Source organism: Bombus pyrosoma, linkage group LG4 (assembly GCF_014825855.1).
Source record: "Bombus pyrosoma isolate SC7728 linkage group LG4, ASM1482585v1, whole genome shotgun sequence".
Taxonomy (NCBI): Eukaryota; Metazoa; Arthropoda; class Insecta; order Hymenoptera; family Apidae; genus Bombus; species Bombus pyrosoma.
In genome coordinates this window covers 10,625,710-10,643,168 of record NC_057773.1, presented here as the reverse complement: position 1 = coordinate 10,643,168, position 17,459 = coordinate 10,625,710, and the positions used below count along the sequence as shown (strand labels likewise).

Sequence of the window (17,459 nt, the reverse complement as noted above, 5' to 3'; positions counted from 1 at the left end):
TAATTCATTCATTGAATCTCTAAAGAATATTCTTGAAATAGCATCACGCGTCAATATCAAGGATTATGAGACTGATGAGACCCTAATCCGATACGATTAAATAATCGTAATTTGATTTTTCTGAACAATCCGACTATATACACGTCGATGATGACAACGAGGAAGATTTTAACAAAATACAATTAAATAACCACGATTAATATTAAATACAAACGCATAATATATACGTATAATTCGACAAACCGATCATTGGATCTCGAAGGAAGAATTTCCGAAACGGGGGTAGCCACGTGCAAGCCAATTTTGTTCAATTAAGAGGCAACCACGCTGGAATATCTGCTGGCTCTCGAAATCGATCAGCGTTCAATTCGATATCCTAAATCCACGCGCCACTTGAACCGTCAACAATCGCCGAATCCGCGACCGCGTTCCGTCGTTATTGTACGCTATTATATTTCACAATAACCGTACCTTCTCCAGCTCCGGGAATCCGAGGAAAATAATGGCCCTCGACAGACGGAGAGAGAGAGAGACAGACAGACAGAGAGAGAGAGAGACAGACAGACAGACAGACAGACAGAGATGAAAAAAGCATACGGACGAATCTCACGGGTGCAGGAGAGATTCGCGTATCATCATTGGAAGCAGTTCCCATCGTGGCCGATATCGCGAAACGACCAGTTTCCTAGAGCGTCCCCCGCGTTTTCCGACCGAGAGAAATCAGTTTGCCCGCGTTCCCCAAGCCTTATCGAACGGAGTACGAGCGTGCTCTCTGTTCCGGAGTGAGCAGCAATGTTATTCCTCCGGCACACGCTATTGGAGTCTCTGCAACCGTCTCGTACGTTTATACGTACGTGTGTCGATGTTTAGTACCGCTCGCAACGTGGCTTTATTGCGACCGCCACGTGTACAAGATACCATCTTTTACGAGGCTTCTTGCATGTTTGCTCCTGGCCATGCCACGTAAAATTGATGTTCCGAGTTTTCGGGAAAAGTAAAGGCAACTCCGTTCAAGGAGATGTGTTTCGGGGCAGACGGTTTTTAGGGGTTCCCGTTTTGGTTTGATAATGTCGGCTGTAACTATGGTCTATCACGTACGTATATGTATTGTTTATATGGATGAAATTCAGTGAACGTACTATGTACATGTCGATACAACTTAAAGGGCTACTTAGAATTGTAGCGTGTACCCTACACTCCGAAGATTGTCAGCTATCGTAAACAGTAACCAGAGAGTATGAAGGTATCACGAGCAGATTCTGTCGGTCGAGTACATCGTGCAAGACATCCTCCTTAGTCACGTCTTCGAGTATCTGGCACGATCCACTTCTCAGCCATCGATAAGAGAGAATTACATAGTGTTTGCGAAATGCTGTATCTCTGTCGTAACACAAAAAATTTGTCGTTTTCCCAGATATTTTTGAACGCTTATGATGGAAAACTTGTATGTCGCATTAACAGTGCTAACGAACATGTCTCGTGCGTACAACGCATATAATATAGCTTCATAAAACATGTCGACAAGTGTTTGAATAACTTTCTCAGTCTATTTATCTCGAAGTGTAATTGGAATGTAGGCTAAATAGCGCGTAATTAACTCGTGCAAGTAGTATAAGACGAGTTGGTTCGGACGCGAGTAAATGTCACTGATCGATCAAGCGGATTCCTCGATTGGGCGATCAATATCTTCGGAGGTTTGCGACGTGATCACGTTCGTAAAAGAAAAAGGATGGACGGGGATCAATTCTGGGAAGAAGAACTCTGAGAGAAACGAGGACTAGAGAAATCGAATGGGTACACGAGACCGGGCGAAATGAAAACCCAAGCCGTCCGATGTTTTATGCAACAAAGGACACCTCCGAGGGGCAATTCGAAAACTCCTTGTCCGAATATTGATTCACTACGGCGCGAAACTTCTTGCGCCTTCTGAAAAAAAATATTCTGTACCGTCTTTTATGAGATATTCTTCCGGATTATCGCCCGGGTAACTTACCATCGACGCTTGAATATTTCATCGAGTTACTTTGGGGTCTTGCCACGATAGCCAGACAAACGAGAGCAAACGAACAGAAACAAGAAGGGTATAGTAATTTCGATGATATGACAAAGCTATGAATTAAATAACATCCAGCGTTGTTTAATTCAGTGATAGTCCGTATTGCATGCAAAATCCATTATAATAATCATTATGGTATATTTACCTATTTATTAATTATCTCATTGATATTAAAGATAACACGATCACAGCAAATATTAATGCAATACGGATAACAAGATGAGAGTTCCGGCGAAAAGTTTGCAGCAATAAAAGAAGACAGAACAGCTCTAAAATAGTTGTAGGAAGCAAAACAAGAAAAATAGAAAGCAATACGAACGTTAAAAGGAATTTGAGCAATAAAACAGCTACCGCAACAACTGCAGAAAGAGAATACCAATGCTAGAAACCAGAACTAAGGACTGAACCACAAATAAGGTATATTTCATTCGTTCATTTTAACCACTCTGGTTGAAGTTTCGAATCCTTATCTTCAAAACTCCTTTCGATTCTCCCGTTCTCTATCATTTTCTAAACTTTGACGTTCAATCAATTTTACGACCTTTGAACTTTCGTGTTAGTGTCACTTCAACTTAGTTTGCCAATAATTACCGGATATCGAGCGAGTTTCCCCTCCGTGGATTCACTTTTTAACGTTTCCAAAGTTTCCAAGAAGAATGTTAATTTTATTATTTGAAAGAATCAATCAGGAATTGGAAGAGTTGGAAAACCGAGAATTAATTTAAATTTCCCGTAAACGCACACAATTTAATTCCAGTACGAATAAAAAAATTCGCTACAATTGCAACTTGCCATCACAGCTACTAGACTGAGAATTTTTATGCATTCATAGGAAATGTGAAAGTTCAAAAACCCACAGAATGCATATAATATGCAAGAATATAGGTGTAAAATATCTAAAGTACTCTCTATAATACCTAGTAAGTAAAACAATTTTCTACCTCGATTCCATTGTTTTAATTACATTCGTAGAAATATGAATTTGCAGAAATATTCTCAGTTTAATAATTACAATCTGAAAATCAACAGCGAAATTTCAACCCTTAACTTAGTCCGCAGTATCTGGCATTGGCAAAGTTTTCAATGGTGTTGTTAAAATCGAAGGTTAGAAGTAAGGAACGTGGCGGAACGGCGGAGTTTCTACCGCGACTTCCGGCCACGATGTCTCCGGGTCGCGTTGACATGTTTAATGCAACGGCTGGTGTGCATTCAGCCGCATAAATATTTAAGTTCCAACGTTGCGTATAAGTGATACAACTATTCCATTATCGGAAACAGCCGGTCGCGCGGTCTAAGGAACATCGAGACAAGAATCGCGAGCAAGGAGATGAAACGCCACGTGTGAATAATTCATGAGGGAGTCCGGTACTTTTTGAACTTGCTACGATGATACTTATAACAGTGTTTCTTCTTTAATTATATTCGCCAGAGGAAATGGAAAATCATGACAAAAGAATAGTATTTCCGCTAGCAAATCACTGGAGAGAAAGGGACATGTGTTAAGAGAAGTATTATCTTTTGGCTATTAACTCGTGAAAATAGGACTCGGTGGCTGAAACTTACAGTTGAATTCAGAAGTTCGTCACTGCATCGTCTTTTATTTATCGATATTTTTCACTTCGCCATTGTAAAATGAATTTAAATCAACGCTGTTAAATTAACACGCATTTCACCGCGCGTTTAGCGGTGGCCAGATTTTCTTTTTTTCTTTTTCCTTTGAAAAAATTCTTCAATATGAAAATAAATCGAGAGAATCAGTATTCAGATTGGAATTTTATGCGTATCGATTTTCTGAAAAGATTAAAAGTTTCTTTAATCGTTGGAATGGATTTTTTTATGTCCGTCGTCCAAGTTTGCAGAGAAAACGTAATTTGGAAGATACAATTTTGAGAGAAGCAATCTTCGATCTCTCTGCAAGATCGTGCGAAGTCAAAGCACGAGAGACTGATAACTGTAATCGTGGAAATCTAGTTGAGCAGTTCAGTTCGTAGATATTTTCAATGAAGTTGTGCAACATTTACATAACATTCGGGCCATCGGATTTTCAGCAATCGACGTTTGCTAAATGTTACAAACGGCGTCCGAATGCAAATCAGGTTTAAACAACAATTCTCCTTGCAGCTCGTGTTGTAACGAATATTAACGGGTTCGCAATTTCGCACATTGCGTTCGACATTCTTTACGAGTCTGGTCTTCGTGTATTTCCATTCGTTTTATTGCAATCCCGTAACATTCGTTCGTTTCCCCGAACAAATCTATCGAGTTTTAACACACGTGTTATCCATAGTCGATACCTTTGAGAACATAATTTTGCTCACACATATCAGAACTTAAAATTTCGTTATTTCTGCATCATCCCGTAGTTTATAGAAGCAAGAAGTAAGTAAAACGATCAAAAGCTTTCCACTTTTCTCAATAAAAAGCTTCTGTATCACGTTAGGTATTCAATCTTCAACCGCGAATACGTTTCCACAGAGCTTCGCAAAATACACTACGATTCTGATAAAATCTTCGTTCAGAACTTGGTTACTTTTATAACTCTCTGTAATTCAGAGAAGCATACATAGCGAAATCGCGCAAAGTTTCTCGCTTTTCTTACCGAAAGATCTTCATGCGAAACCAGATATTCCAATCTTCAAGATAGAGATCGTAGAAATATTTCTAGGGGCTCATCAAATGCAGTAAGAATTTGTCGAAATCTTCTTCGGACCGGTCTCGATCGGTCTGTTAAATGGTTCGCGGTCCCGGAGTACTTGTTGAACGCGTCTGTTCGCGTGAAACAGGATACGGTCGAGCGTAGGTGGAACGGCCAGGAAATTAGATCAGGTTGGAAGATTGAAGGGTCCTCCTGCTTCGGCGGAGACAGTCGGAAAGGCTTGTGCCGCCGGAAAATGCATTCCGAACAGAAGGGGAGAGCGATTCGATTTGAAAGTGGTATCGATCGTGACACGTCCCGAACGAAATAGGCTCTCGCTCGCGTGTCTCTTCCTTTCAATGATACGCAGACCGGCATCAAAACCGATTTCGAAAGCGTTTCAATTAATAAAATGCATCGTAAATTCAACGGCGCAGCGGTACAAACAACACGAAGGGAGGAAGCTTTATTTCCGTGCAAACAGCGAATAAATTACGAGTCCATAAAAGTAGCCAGACCCTACCGAAATTAGATTGCTTCCATTAACCATTGATTACCCAGCGGCTGAATGGACAACGATCGCAGCTTCAAATTTATTTCCGACGTCGCTCGATAATTAATTCGTTCCGTTCCGCGTGAAATTTCACGAGCAACGCGCGTTCGCCCATCTACCGCCTCTTTCCGTTATTCGTTCTCTCCTCTGTAAACAGCGGAAAACCGACTCGTTTTACATCGTGATTTTCATGGACAACGCGAAAGGAGAGACGAGAATTTCGAGGAGGTACGTTTTTATTAGCACGGGATAGGCACAGCCCGTAGTAACTAGGCAATACCATTAAACCCTGGTGGATCCCTAAACTTCGCGAACTCAATTCTCTCGTTGCCTCCTGGCATCGTGATTTCCAGGCCAGTTCCCGAGGTTTGATCAAGCCTGTAACTCGACTCGACTCCAGCTGGGGAAAAAAAAAAGAGAAAACAAGAAAAAAAGAGGCGCACTTTTCTCTCTTCTCTGACAGAGAAGGGTTGCTTTAATTCATCGGAATAAAAAAAACAAAGACAAAGATAAAATATTTACATTTTGCGTGTCGTTTCGTATGGAATAGGCGATTTTTAAAAATGCGAAACGTCGATGTTTCTCGATTAAAACCTCTCGGTTCCTTTCGACGAATCCCTCATCTTTAATTCATGTGTATCCCATGATACGTGGGAAGCCCGAAAACGGCCGTATTTAATCGAAAGGGTCAATCGTTTCGTCGAAGCTCGGAGTAATAGAACCTAGAGCGCTTCCACGAAGGCAGAAGTTAAAAACGTGCGCGACGAATAACAACAATGTTGTCAATATGGAGATTCGTTATATATACGGTGCATGATTCACGGCACATGGCTTGATAGATACAACAAAATATCAAGGGAAATACAAGGTACAATGCAATCGTACGTTGATGTATGTTCGCCCTTCTCTAATCGATGATTCCTCTATGATTATTCTCGATTTTCTTGTTCCATGAAACGAATACGTATTCTTCCAGCTGGGATATTCCAACGATGGTTCCCCAAGGACATAGAAAAACGTGAAATTTTCAAGCGTGTCAATCGAAATTTCGTCGTAGAGATACAAATTTGTAATTTATTTCTTGATACAAACGATGTTCGTATATTTAGGAGAATCTGTATAAAAAATAGAAAGACAGATATATTGAACGATCGAAAGTAATCGAATTCTGTAAAATTTAAAATAAATTCTAAACTAATCGGATCATTGAAATTTAGGAATTGCATAATTAGGAGAACCTGTGTCTTCTAGAGAGGCCTCTCAATCGTCGTTTACGTTGAGCATCGGCGGATCGAATGTAGAATCGCTTTCTGGATACGTCCATGAACTTCCAACGATCAGCCGCGATTTTCGCAATCACCTGTGACGGATAATTCCTATGGAGTTGTTCTCGAAGGATCCGATAGTAGTGTATAAAAGGATTGATCGATCGACAGGCCAAGTTTCTATTCCTTTTATTTTTTCTCGTTGGACGATCGTTCGTCGCGATTTCCATCGGTCGCCTCCACTCGGTTAACTGCATCGCTTCGATTTATAACGACCGGCTCTCGTTCGTGGATATTCACCGTGAAATTTTCTCACCTTTGCCGCTTTGGACATCGACGTTCTCCCTTGTGTCAGTTCATCGACTTGAAGATCGTCGCGATATCCAGCTGGATGACACTCGATCGACGTTATTGCCTCGTTTTTATTTCATCGCAAACGAACTTCTCTTTTAAAGACTGCGTTCATTTAAAACACGAAGAGTTTCATTCTAATTAGTTAGGTCTGAAGTTACGTCTTTAGATCCTCGGACTCTTAGAAAACGTTTTCATGAATTTTGAAAAATCAATAATGACTTCAATTTTACATGGCCATTTAAACAGACGTATTTAAACTGTTATAAAAGTTTGTATAAGTTAATAAATAAGTAGAAAGATTGTTAAATAAAGTTAAATAAAATTAAGGAAGATTTCAGGACCTTTTTGAGCAATACTTTACCAATTAATAAAACCGACCCGATTGAACGAGATTATCCTAAAATATAATTGGTAACAAGAGAATAGTTTACTCACATTGCACTGCGTGTATCAGGTATATCGCGATTGCTGGGAAGTCCATCGGAAGCTTCCTGATTGAATTTGTTCCTAGCATATGGGTCCTCTCCTGCTCGTAATCCTCCCCTCGACACATATCTAGAAGCATTATCAATATGCAAATATTATTAATTAAACGAGCAAAAATCTTTCTATTTTGTAAGAGAATTCCACGTGAAAGTTTTCGTTTATGGATGGTGCGTGTCACGAACTATATATTTTGGCTAGTGAAATAATTAGTTTCAATTTGTCAAGCTGAAAGAGGAACAGAGAAAGGAATGTCCGCAGTTCCGTTGCAGGTACGTAAATAGCGGATCTTACAATGGTTTTTCGGTCTTTTAACAATGCATACGACTGTTACGAGTGCCGATTAGTATTCGGTTCTTGCACCTCGCATCGAGATTGCACTCCGGCCACTTTCCAAATAATACTTTCTATCGCACTGCATCGTCGTGTTCGCTACCCAGCGTGCGTTAAAATTGTGCAGCGAGTTTCGATGGTGAAATCGAATTTTATATTTTATGATAAATAAATATTCATTCGTTTAATTGAAATGAAATTAGAATCAACTTTATTCGAATGATTTCAAGAACCATTAAGTGCGTAGACACTTGGAAGTTGTAGAGAAGAGGCAATAATTCATCGATCGGAGTTCGTTTTACAAATAGAAAGTAGTTGCTAGAACATGCTTAAAAATAGAATATAACTGGCAGTATTGTCAGTCGATTTTACCCCTGTTCGTCGAAGTAGTTCCATGTCACCCTCGGGTCCGGAGTAGGTGCAGGCAGTAATTCGGAAGACATCACAATGGCAGTGCCATCAGGGTCCACGTAGTTGCCGGAATTTGCGGCAGAAAGGGCCAGCGACGCAGGCTCCTTCAATCGTAGGGCTCTGTTCTCGTTCTGCGAGCAAACAACAATTGTATAAAGTACAGTTTTCTCAAGTTTCGAAATTTCGAGCACAAATATTTCATTCAGAAGACATTGCAACGATGAAAGACCGATTTGATAAAAGCATCTGTTAAAAGAATATTTAAAACTTGTCATAAACGAGACTCAAGATAGCAAAACGCTTATAGTAAAAATCGCACGTTAACCAGTAATAAATTTCAGTAAGTGTAATAAAAGCTGTAAAAGCCCCATTCGAAGTATTGGATGTTCTGCCATTGCAAGTTGGCATCATACACGATTGTACTATAACTCGTGCGACGCCGATATTCCAGACGCATACTTGGTATCTATATTGCAACGCCGTTCGTCGAAGTCGATGCTTAGCACTTCGTGAACATTTCTAAGTTCTGCCATCCATTCTGATGATACTTTGATAAGCCAGCAAGCAGCCACCGCCGAACTATTCTATCCACCTCAGTAAAAATGTTCTATTTAGTAATTGTTCACTATTCTGTATACATTTAAAGCCTTGGAGTTCTCTCTGGATCTTTCTTTGTCTTTTAAGTAAATTTACGTTGTACAAGTTGTTGCGAAATAATTTTTTCTATCTCGACAAGTTTATAACAATTTTATAACAAGTTTATAACAAGTTTATAAGACAATTTTATAACTTGTCGTAATCTTCTTTTGTTATCTTATACACCGCCCATTTCTAATCCATTTTCTTCTACAGGAACAGCTTCACACGCGAAGTATAACAAATCAAAAAGCTCTTCTCACATTATGAAAGAAACTATCTAACAAAGTAATCAACAATTTCTCGACTAAAACACAGCCAAGAATTCGAAGCACGTTCTGTTTCACGTTGGATAACATCGAACGTTCCTCGAAGTATCGACCGACACTTCGAAATATTCGATTCGCAAACTCGTCGGCCAGTCGCAGCGTAGGCTATCCCCGGATGGCCCGGAGTTTTCAACAGCACGAAATCGATGCAAGAACCGTCGGCCTTCGCGGCTCTCGAGGCCTTTAGTTGGCTTCGGTACAAGAACCAATTGTAAGGCTGGCCAGGTCTGGCTGCACGCTCCGGGGCTCTTTGTATTGACACATCATCGAGATACACCGCGCCGTATTGATTTTGAATCGATATGGAGAGTCGCGCACTTCGTATTTCCGCCGTATGCCCTTTGTACCCGGGAGGACACATTGTGCATCCGATATATAGGTCATCGAATTTTGCTCATCGGCTTCCATCCTGGATCTCGGCCTCTCTGTTTGCGCAGCATAGATTCGTGTCAGCAATAGGAGTCCCGACAGAACCGACCTGCTGTGCAGATGTGTCTATTAACCGTTGATGTCACTTTGACTTCGAACATTGTGTCCATGATGTGTGCCTTGCAGTGCAATGATGAAAATTACGAATAGAATAGACTGCAACGAACGTTAGGCCAAGGCGTATCTATTTCACAATCGATCGTTCACGAATTTTATAGAATTATATATCTTGCAAAATATGTACCGAAGGATTGGAGACTCACATACAACTAGATGGAAAAAAATTTCATTCGCGACAGGAAGCAGTTCAATGAAAGAATCATAGAGATCTCGAACGAGGGATCGAATTGTCATGGACGGGGCAATGAGCATAAAATCCTGGGAGGCTTCGTCGTATTGCATCGGGCAATGTCACGGTGCATTAAGATCGGAACCAAACGGGGGGGTGGGGGGGGGGGCAGACGATATCGTTGATCGATCGCAGGAACAAAAGGGCGAGCGCAAACAATCCCAGCGTTCCGGGAGTGAGCTGTAAATAGCGATACTTTCTACGAGGGTAGTAAATGGCGTGGCTCGGATTCACGGTCAAAGATGCAGAGGAAAGTAAATGACTCGAACGAGAACAAAGGGGCGAGTCGAGCAGTCGATGAAAAACGAACCGTGAAAGCTGAGTTGGAAAGAGAGAGAGAGAGAGAGCGAATGGAAAGAGGGAAGAGAGAAACGCGGCAAAACGTAGCCGCGATGAAATATTAATTCACGGGTCAGGGGCTGCATTAAACCGGAAGTGCAGTCGGCTAGCCACAGCGCGGCAAGCTGTTGCATCCGGTTCCCTCGCGAACCACGTGACATCGAAACGTGACGTTTGAAATAAACTTGATATACTCGAGAGTTGAGTGATATTTTGACGACAGATCCGCCTGCTTCTTTAATGTTTCATAATTTTCCTTGGTCTAAAACTGATTATTGGTATTCTGCCAGTGACAATGTTCAATAATTGTCTGTTCCTTCAAACAGTCAATAAAATTTTACTACGAATGGAGTACATACAATGGAACCGCATTTATCGAAACGAAAGTTTAGTAAAGCGTCATTTCGATTAACCAAGTTACTTAAATTCAAGCTTATGTTCATCCCAAACAAGTTACTTGATTCCAAGCTTACGTTCGTATTAATCATGTTAAGTACTTGAATTCACGATTATAGCCTAATTTCTATCGAATTCCTATTATACGACTTTCAGTTACATGAACTGTTTGCTAACAGATTCCGATAAATGGAGTTCCACTGTATTTAGAATGCTACTGTTGTCGTTTCCTTTGTTCTTATTGTCCATGACACGTCGAGAAAAGTACATTTTCACGTGTCTGGCAATCGATCGTTCGTCGGAGTTGCATGGTGCAATCCGCGACACGATCGCAGGTTCGTCGCATTATCTCTTTTCGCTTGACAAATTCGCCGCACGTATCCGTCATAAAATTCATTGCGCGTGCAACGATTACGCGAAGCCCCCGGAAATGCAGCGGCACGGGCTTATCGTGATAGACTTGAACAATGACCGTGGCTGCGGTCGCAGGACCAGCGTGCTGCAGCGACACGACGAAAACGGAAACATGAAAAAAGGCACCGCTGCCGCTACAGGAACCACGTACAATCACGTGCAAACCAGTCCAAATAGCTGATATTCCTTTGTCCTCCTTTTGATTCACGTACCGTTTGCCGAATCGAGTGGAATCGTATAATTCTATCAAAATCAAATGTATCGCGTTTCCCGTATGTATGAAATTCCAAATCTATCGTCGAAAAGAATGGAATTTTACAAGTAGTGTTCAGTTCTAATAAATTGACGTTGAAATATTTTGTGCTCCGATTAATAGACAGATATGGATTTTTATTTGAATTTATAGTGGAATTCTTTTTAATTTTAAAATTACTGAATATATCCAGGTGCTCTCGATAAATTTAATACTGATTTTTATGAACAAATATAAACTGATGCATAGTTGTTTATTTGCATCGTACATGCTTATAATGGGTGTGTTATAAATCACTTTTGCATTAGAATCGCAATTCTCAAACGTTTATACGTCAATTTCACTCTCGTTTTAACTTTCCCGGCATAAAATGGAAACGCAAAATCACGTATATCGACCATTTGCTCATATCTGTCTCAAATTTAAAAGAAATTTTAACCATAGAAAAACAATATTGGTTCGAAACCAAACAACGTAGTTGAGTAAAAGCGTTTTCTTCCCATGGATCAATAACGTTCAACGAACTGGCAGTTTCCCGTTTCTCATTGTGTTAATTACAGAGTAACGTAGCGTAGAATTTCTCGAACCTCCGCTAGTAATCGATCATCGATGTTCGTAGTTGTAACAACGATTCTGTGCCTTCAATCATTTCGTTAAACCTTTACTCGGAAGAGAAGAATAAAAAAAATTAAAAATAGAAAAACGAACATAGCAGAGGCGGATTAAGATTAATGGAACACATGAAATCTATCTTGTAAGTGTGTATTTCTTTATTTTAGCCTTGGCTAACCAAAATCGAGCGGGCCGATATTGGCATGGTGCGTGATTCCACGATTACTATCGACGAGGGTCGCATTATTAATCTCGTTATTGCCGTTCAACAATACCTGCGCAAACGTAAGCGAATTAGAGTTAACGATATTGGCTTGTTTCGATATCGCCGCGCGAGAATACATTTTCCACGAGTAAATTATGATGACGCCGTCATCCGTCACTGGAAGCGTTGTGTCACAGGGTGCACCGTAATCGTCACGTACACTATGCCGCCGCTAATACGATCCCTGATTGTCTGCCTATCCAAACGTGAGCGCTTCACCTTCCAACTAAATTTCCAATACTTGTTTTACCATGATAGGAATAAAGATCGTAGATTTACGAAGTTTGCAAAAATATTTAAAAATATCGGTACTTGTTGGTAAATAGGCTTAACCAGAAGTACGAAAATTCGATTCCTCTAGAAATTTTTGAAACTTGGGTCGCTGGTGTTGAACATTTATTGGGATTAAATGATACGTAAGGATAGAAAAATTGACTTGATTAAATGGTATGTAAGAATAGAAAAATTTAGTTGATTATGAATTAGAAGATTATGAAGATAAATAGAAAGCTATTATGGAAATCCTGGAATAGAAAGTTGAAAGTTTCTGTAATTGAAGCAAAGACAATAATCTGAGAAGTTATATGACTAAATTTATATGACTAATTATTATTAATTCTTTTCTCTACATTACCATAATTTAGCATCAATTTACATAAAGAAATGTAATTATTATGCCAGCGGCCTTACATACATTAATATGTTAATACGTCGGAATCATTAATGCACGTTTCGCACAAATTATGCATAATACGCATTCATAATAGAATGTAAACGACGAAGATTATAATTGCGATAGTCAGAGAACTAGAGCAACTGATTAATTAGAATTATCACATGATCAAGTTGATGTTACGATCGAGACTGTCAAGGTTACCAGATTATTAAACTTCAGATTAGCTAAACTATCAGTGAAGCGTAGTTATCCAGCGATCGGCATCACGAGACAATTGGGATTATCGATGTATCAAGTCAATCAACGGACTATTACAACTATCGGATAGTTAGGATGATCGTATTATCGAAACTATCGGGACAATTGAACCCCCGGGGTTGTACAATTATCCAAGTACTCGTGTTACATATTTAATATCAAATTTCGGAGTGTATCACGATACGATATAACCGAAATAAAAAATACAAGATAATAAAATGGTAATAAAGAATAGAATAATGAATAGAACAAATTTTCAGATATATTTGGCATTGTGCGAGATCCACTCCTCTGCATCTTAACATTACGTTGAGGAGGCATATTCCAGCCCCTGTTTTTCCACCCTAGGCGGTTCTTCAGCGGTTCCCTGGCGATTTACATTTCGAGGAGAACTTCGGAGACGGGGAACGTCCTGAAAAGTACGCGAAATCCGAGAAACGAGAAGAACGAGGGAGGGTTACTACGCGCCGCTAGCGTGGTCAGATACGTTTCTGGTGAGTTATGAGTAGATTTGCATATAGAAACTACATGCCGCGGATTTGCCAGGATACGTTCGTCGGACAAAGTAGACAGCTGACACTTGGACGCTTAAATTCGTCCTGGTGTCCCGCGCGGATTAAGTCAACCCGCTAAGGATTTAGGAAATCGCCTGAAACCGATTTCTCGAATGGCCGTAGCTTAAGTCACCCGTGTAATTGTTTCCCATGCGTTTTATCGTGTAGTATGGTAGCCAAAACATAGTGAAGAAATGAAACTATCCGGAAGAAAACACTGACTGATACTTTAAAGCCAGCATCAATTTAGATTAATTACATTCTCTTTTAAGATTCCGTATAATAAAAAAAATGTCGATTTATAGCTGAATTATAAAAGTTTATGCATTTATGGAAAATTTACATGTAAATAATATGCAAAAATATACAAAGAAAAGTGGCCATTATAACTGAAGGTGAAGCTCTACTTAGTTTTTATTCCTTCAGTTGTGCTGATAAAAATATAAATTTGCATAGATATCAGTCTGACTATGATTAACCCTATTTCACATACAAATACGAAATTGACAATACACAATAAATTAGAAGACGGAGAAAAGATTCTAACGTGGGTATAAGTTTTAGTCGCAATGTATTCTATAAAATAGTTTGCATATTAGAAATTGATTCGTACTATTTTAACCAAGACGTCACATGGTATTTACTGTAATTTTTTGACTGATTTTAAAACTTACGCTACGTTTTGGCTCCTGCTACGTGCTTAATATTCCACTGCTAACGCTTTCCACTTTCTAGCCAGTATCTGCTGTGTGGACTACACATATCGCCTGTGTTACAAGCTATTTGTTTATTTACCTTCCCGCTTTGTTTATTTACATTATTGGTTTGTTCATATTCTACATCTGTTTGTTTACATTCTCAGTTGGTTTGTTTACACATTCTGATCGATTCGTCACATGGCGCATACTCTAGCGAACACGACGAAAGGAAATTCCTTAGATTTGATTTCTATACAAATTATGTTATATATATAATACATTTCCAGAGAATTCTTCTTTTGGTAGCTTGGATCTTTGTCTTTTTCTTTCGAAATGATGGAATCTTGTGAATCAGATGAGTAAATATACACGTAAAGTGTTACATTTTGAATGAGACAGAATTGAAACTGATCGTACAAATGTTTTTATTCCACGATCAGAGACAGCGCGGCGCGTATATCAGAATCAAGGGTAAAGAGCTTTTAGCCGACATAAATCGGCTAAACTTATCCCGAAAAATCGGCGCGATGTCTGCCGAAGGGAGAATCAGAAAATTCGACGAAAGCGCCTTATACCCGTTCGAGTAAATCTCACTCGATTTATTCTTGGCTGTCATTTTTTCTACGCGTTCAGATAAATCGACCACTTCGATTCTCGAGTGCCGTCCCTTCCTCCAACCTCTATCTACCGTTAATTTCTTCGAACCTAAAAAAAAAAAACAGACAAGTTAATCTCCAATTTATCCGTGAAAATTTTGGATTATCGGCGCGTTTCGAAACGGCGCGCCGCGATTTCCCAGCGCGAAGTACCGCGAGCAATCAACGTCCATACCTCCAATTAACCGTGAAATTACACTCGTGGAATAACCGACGACGAAACGAAACGTTTATTACATTCTGCCGACGTAATTAACGTGGTCCCCGTACGAATTACGAAACGCGACGCAAATTAATGGTATAGTTTTGTGATCCTCGCGATTACTAACCTGTAACAATCTGTGCCCGGTTGTAAAAGCCGTAAACAAACGAAATCACAACGCTTCACGGAGGGGAACGATCTCGTTCGTCGGTTAATTAAACAGGACCGCTATTGGCGGTCGTTGTCGTTTCGCGAGAGGATTAATCGGCCGGGTATTTCGAGCGGACTCGCGAACCTGATCGACCTCTCGAGCAGAGACGACATCGCCACGTGTGCACAAGATTGCCGCGGTTAATTCCTGACGTATTAGCCAGCGCGGTTTTCAACCATTTCTGGTCGGATCACCATCGGATTTTGGCTAATTTAATGTCTCCACGGCAATCCACTTAGGATCCCAACGCGGCTTCCTTGGCCACAACTCTGTCCTTCTACGAACGTATTTGGTGGACGTGGGTTGACTATTTCTATGTTACGGCCGGGGTAATTGCCGTGGATGCCGGAATTGTTGGCCACGCGCGGTTCCTCAGCTGACGTGGATTGATGCCTGACTCTATTTCTACCTTTGGGATTGTTGCAGTTGATTTATAAGGATTCCTACAGAAGTAATTTAAAAATACTGGTTGCAGAAAGCTGTTTACTAAATATTATATATAACCGGTACTATTTAAATATAAAATAAAATAATATATTCTAGATTTAACGATTAGAAAAGAACAATGCGCTCAACACGACTCGATTCTTTTAAATTTCGTTCCTTTGAACTTTAATTTGTTTACAATTCTTTAACAATTTATTCATAATTCCCCTGATTTCTAATCATATCACACTTTCAGAGATCCCATATACACGATACAAATTCTTACCACGTGCGATCAAATTTTCACGCGGCATCATCTATTCCAAATCTTACACGAATCAACTACCACCGGTAACATTAAAGTGAAAGATTTTAGTTCCCTAGAGGGTGACTTAGAAGAAGAAGATCGTTGGGCCGCTTCGTCGAGCGAAAGATCCGGTTCGTTTAATTCCAATTATAAACGAGACTCCAAGTTTCGTGTAACTGTACATCAAACGGCAACCAGCCCACGTCCCTTGTTCGGTGGCTAACAGACTTCAAGGGTGGAAGATCGATACTTACATAACGGGCATAGGGTGAAAGTCACGCCTTCCTCTGGTTCGTCTGTCCGAAAAGAAGAATATAAATTTGATCGAGCGGAACCAAACCGTTTCACCGAGTCAGCTAAACAAGATTAATTTCCCAACTCAATTAACCCGCATCGATAAAGAAAAACGAGGAGCAAAAATCAAGGGAGAAAAAGAGAGGAAAGAAAAAGAAATGCAAAAATCATTGGGGAGTGAAGCGAATGAAATACGGATACCAGTATGGGGGGGGGGGAGAAAGTTTTTTGCCCTGATCTTTCTCGAGACGAGACCAGGTCGTAATTAATTACCCGGAGACGAGAATCTGTATGCGAGTCGACGACGATAGGACGATGGAATTTTTATCCCGAGACAAGATCACCGAGCTGTCTCGGTGATTCTTACTCTCTCGGTTTTACAGTCTATTCTCTACGTTGTTCCGTCCCCTTCTCCTTCTTCCATATATAGATATATAGGCACGCGTAAAAAGGGTAAAATGAAAAGAAAACTCGATATTTGAAGCACAATACGTCAACGATCGAGTTCCAGGTACTTCTCTCTTTACTTAGATGGCCAAGGGAATGTATGTCGAACAGCGAACGATAACGACGACGACGACGACAACGAAGACTACAGTGATCAGGAGGAACTCTTTAATCTTTCATCAATTCCTTTAATTAACCGGCAACAATAGACCGTCGTCCGCTCGTTCGATCTTCCTGCGGAACTCGAGTCTCTCCGCGAGTTACCAGAGACTCTCTTCCAGGACATATTGCAGCCGTTGAAATCGGACGTCGCAGCCAGAGCCAGTCCTGTGAAAGAACCCTTAGGGGGATGTTTCCTGGCCAGATGCAAGCGACTGCTCCTACTATCCTTTGTAGTCGCGGAACGATGCTCCGCTGAAGAATCTGTCGAAGATGGGCTTCGTCCACTGTGCGTGATACGGTGTAAATAAAGGGTGAAAGTTTGTCACCGAAGCGTGTTTGAATCGCTCTTCACCGGGACAGGTTGCTTGGAAGATGTCTTTCTTCCTATTTTCTTTTGATTTCGTATAATCTTCCTCTTGTCGAAATAATTTCTCTTAACTTTGTCGTTCCAAAGTT

The 17,459-nt window shown here is 40.3% G+C and overlaps 1 protein-coding gene across 1 annotated transcript in view; it reads right to left on the bottom strand.

The window, feature by feature from the left end:
• Positions 1 to 17,459, bottom strand: part of LOC122566534 (polypeptide N-acetylgalactosaminyltransferase 2) — a 198,485-nt gene that overhangs the window by 38,968 nt on the left and 142,058 nt on the right. The window contains exons 2-3 of the mRNA XM_043723939.1: positions 8,052 to 8,221; positions 7,299 to 7,418 (exon numbers count right to left, since the gene is read on the bottom strand). Coding sequence (XP_043579874.1) covers positions 7,299 to 7,418; positions 8,052 to 8,221 — 290 coding nt within the window. The remainder of the gene's footprint in view (positions 1 to 7,298; positions 7,419 to 8,051; positions 8,222 to 17,459) is intronic.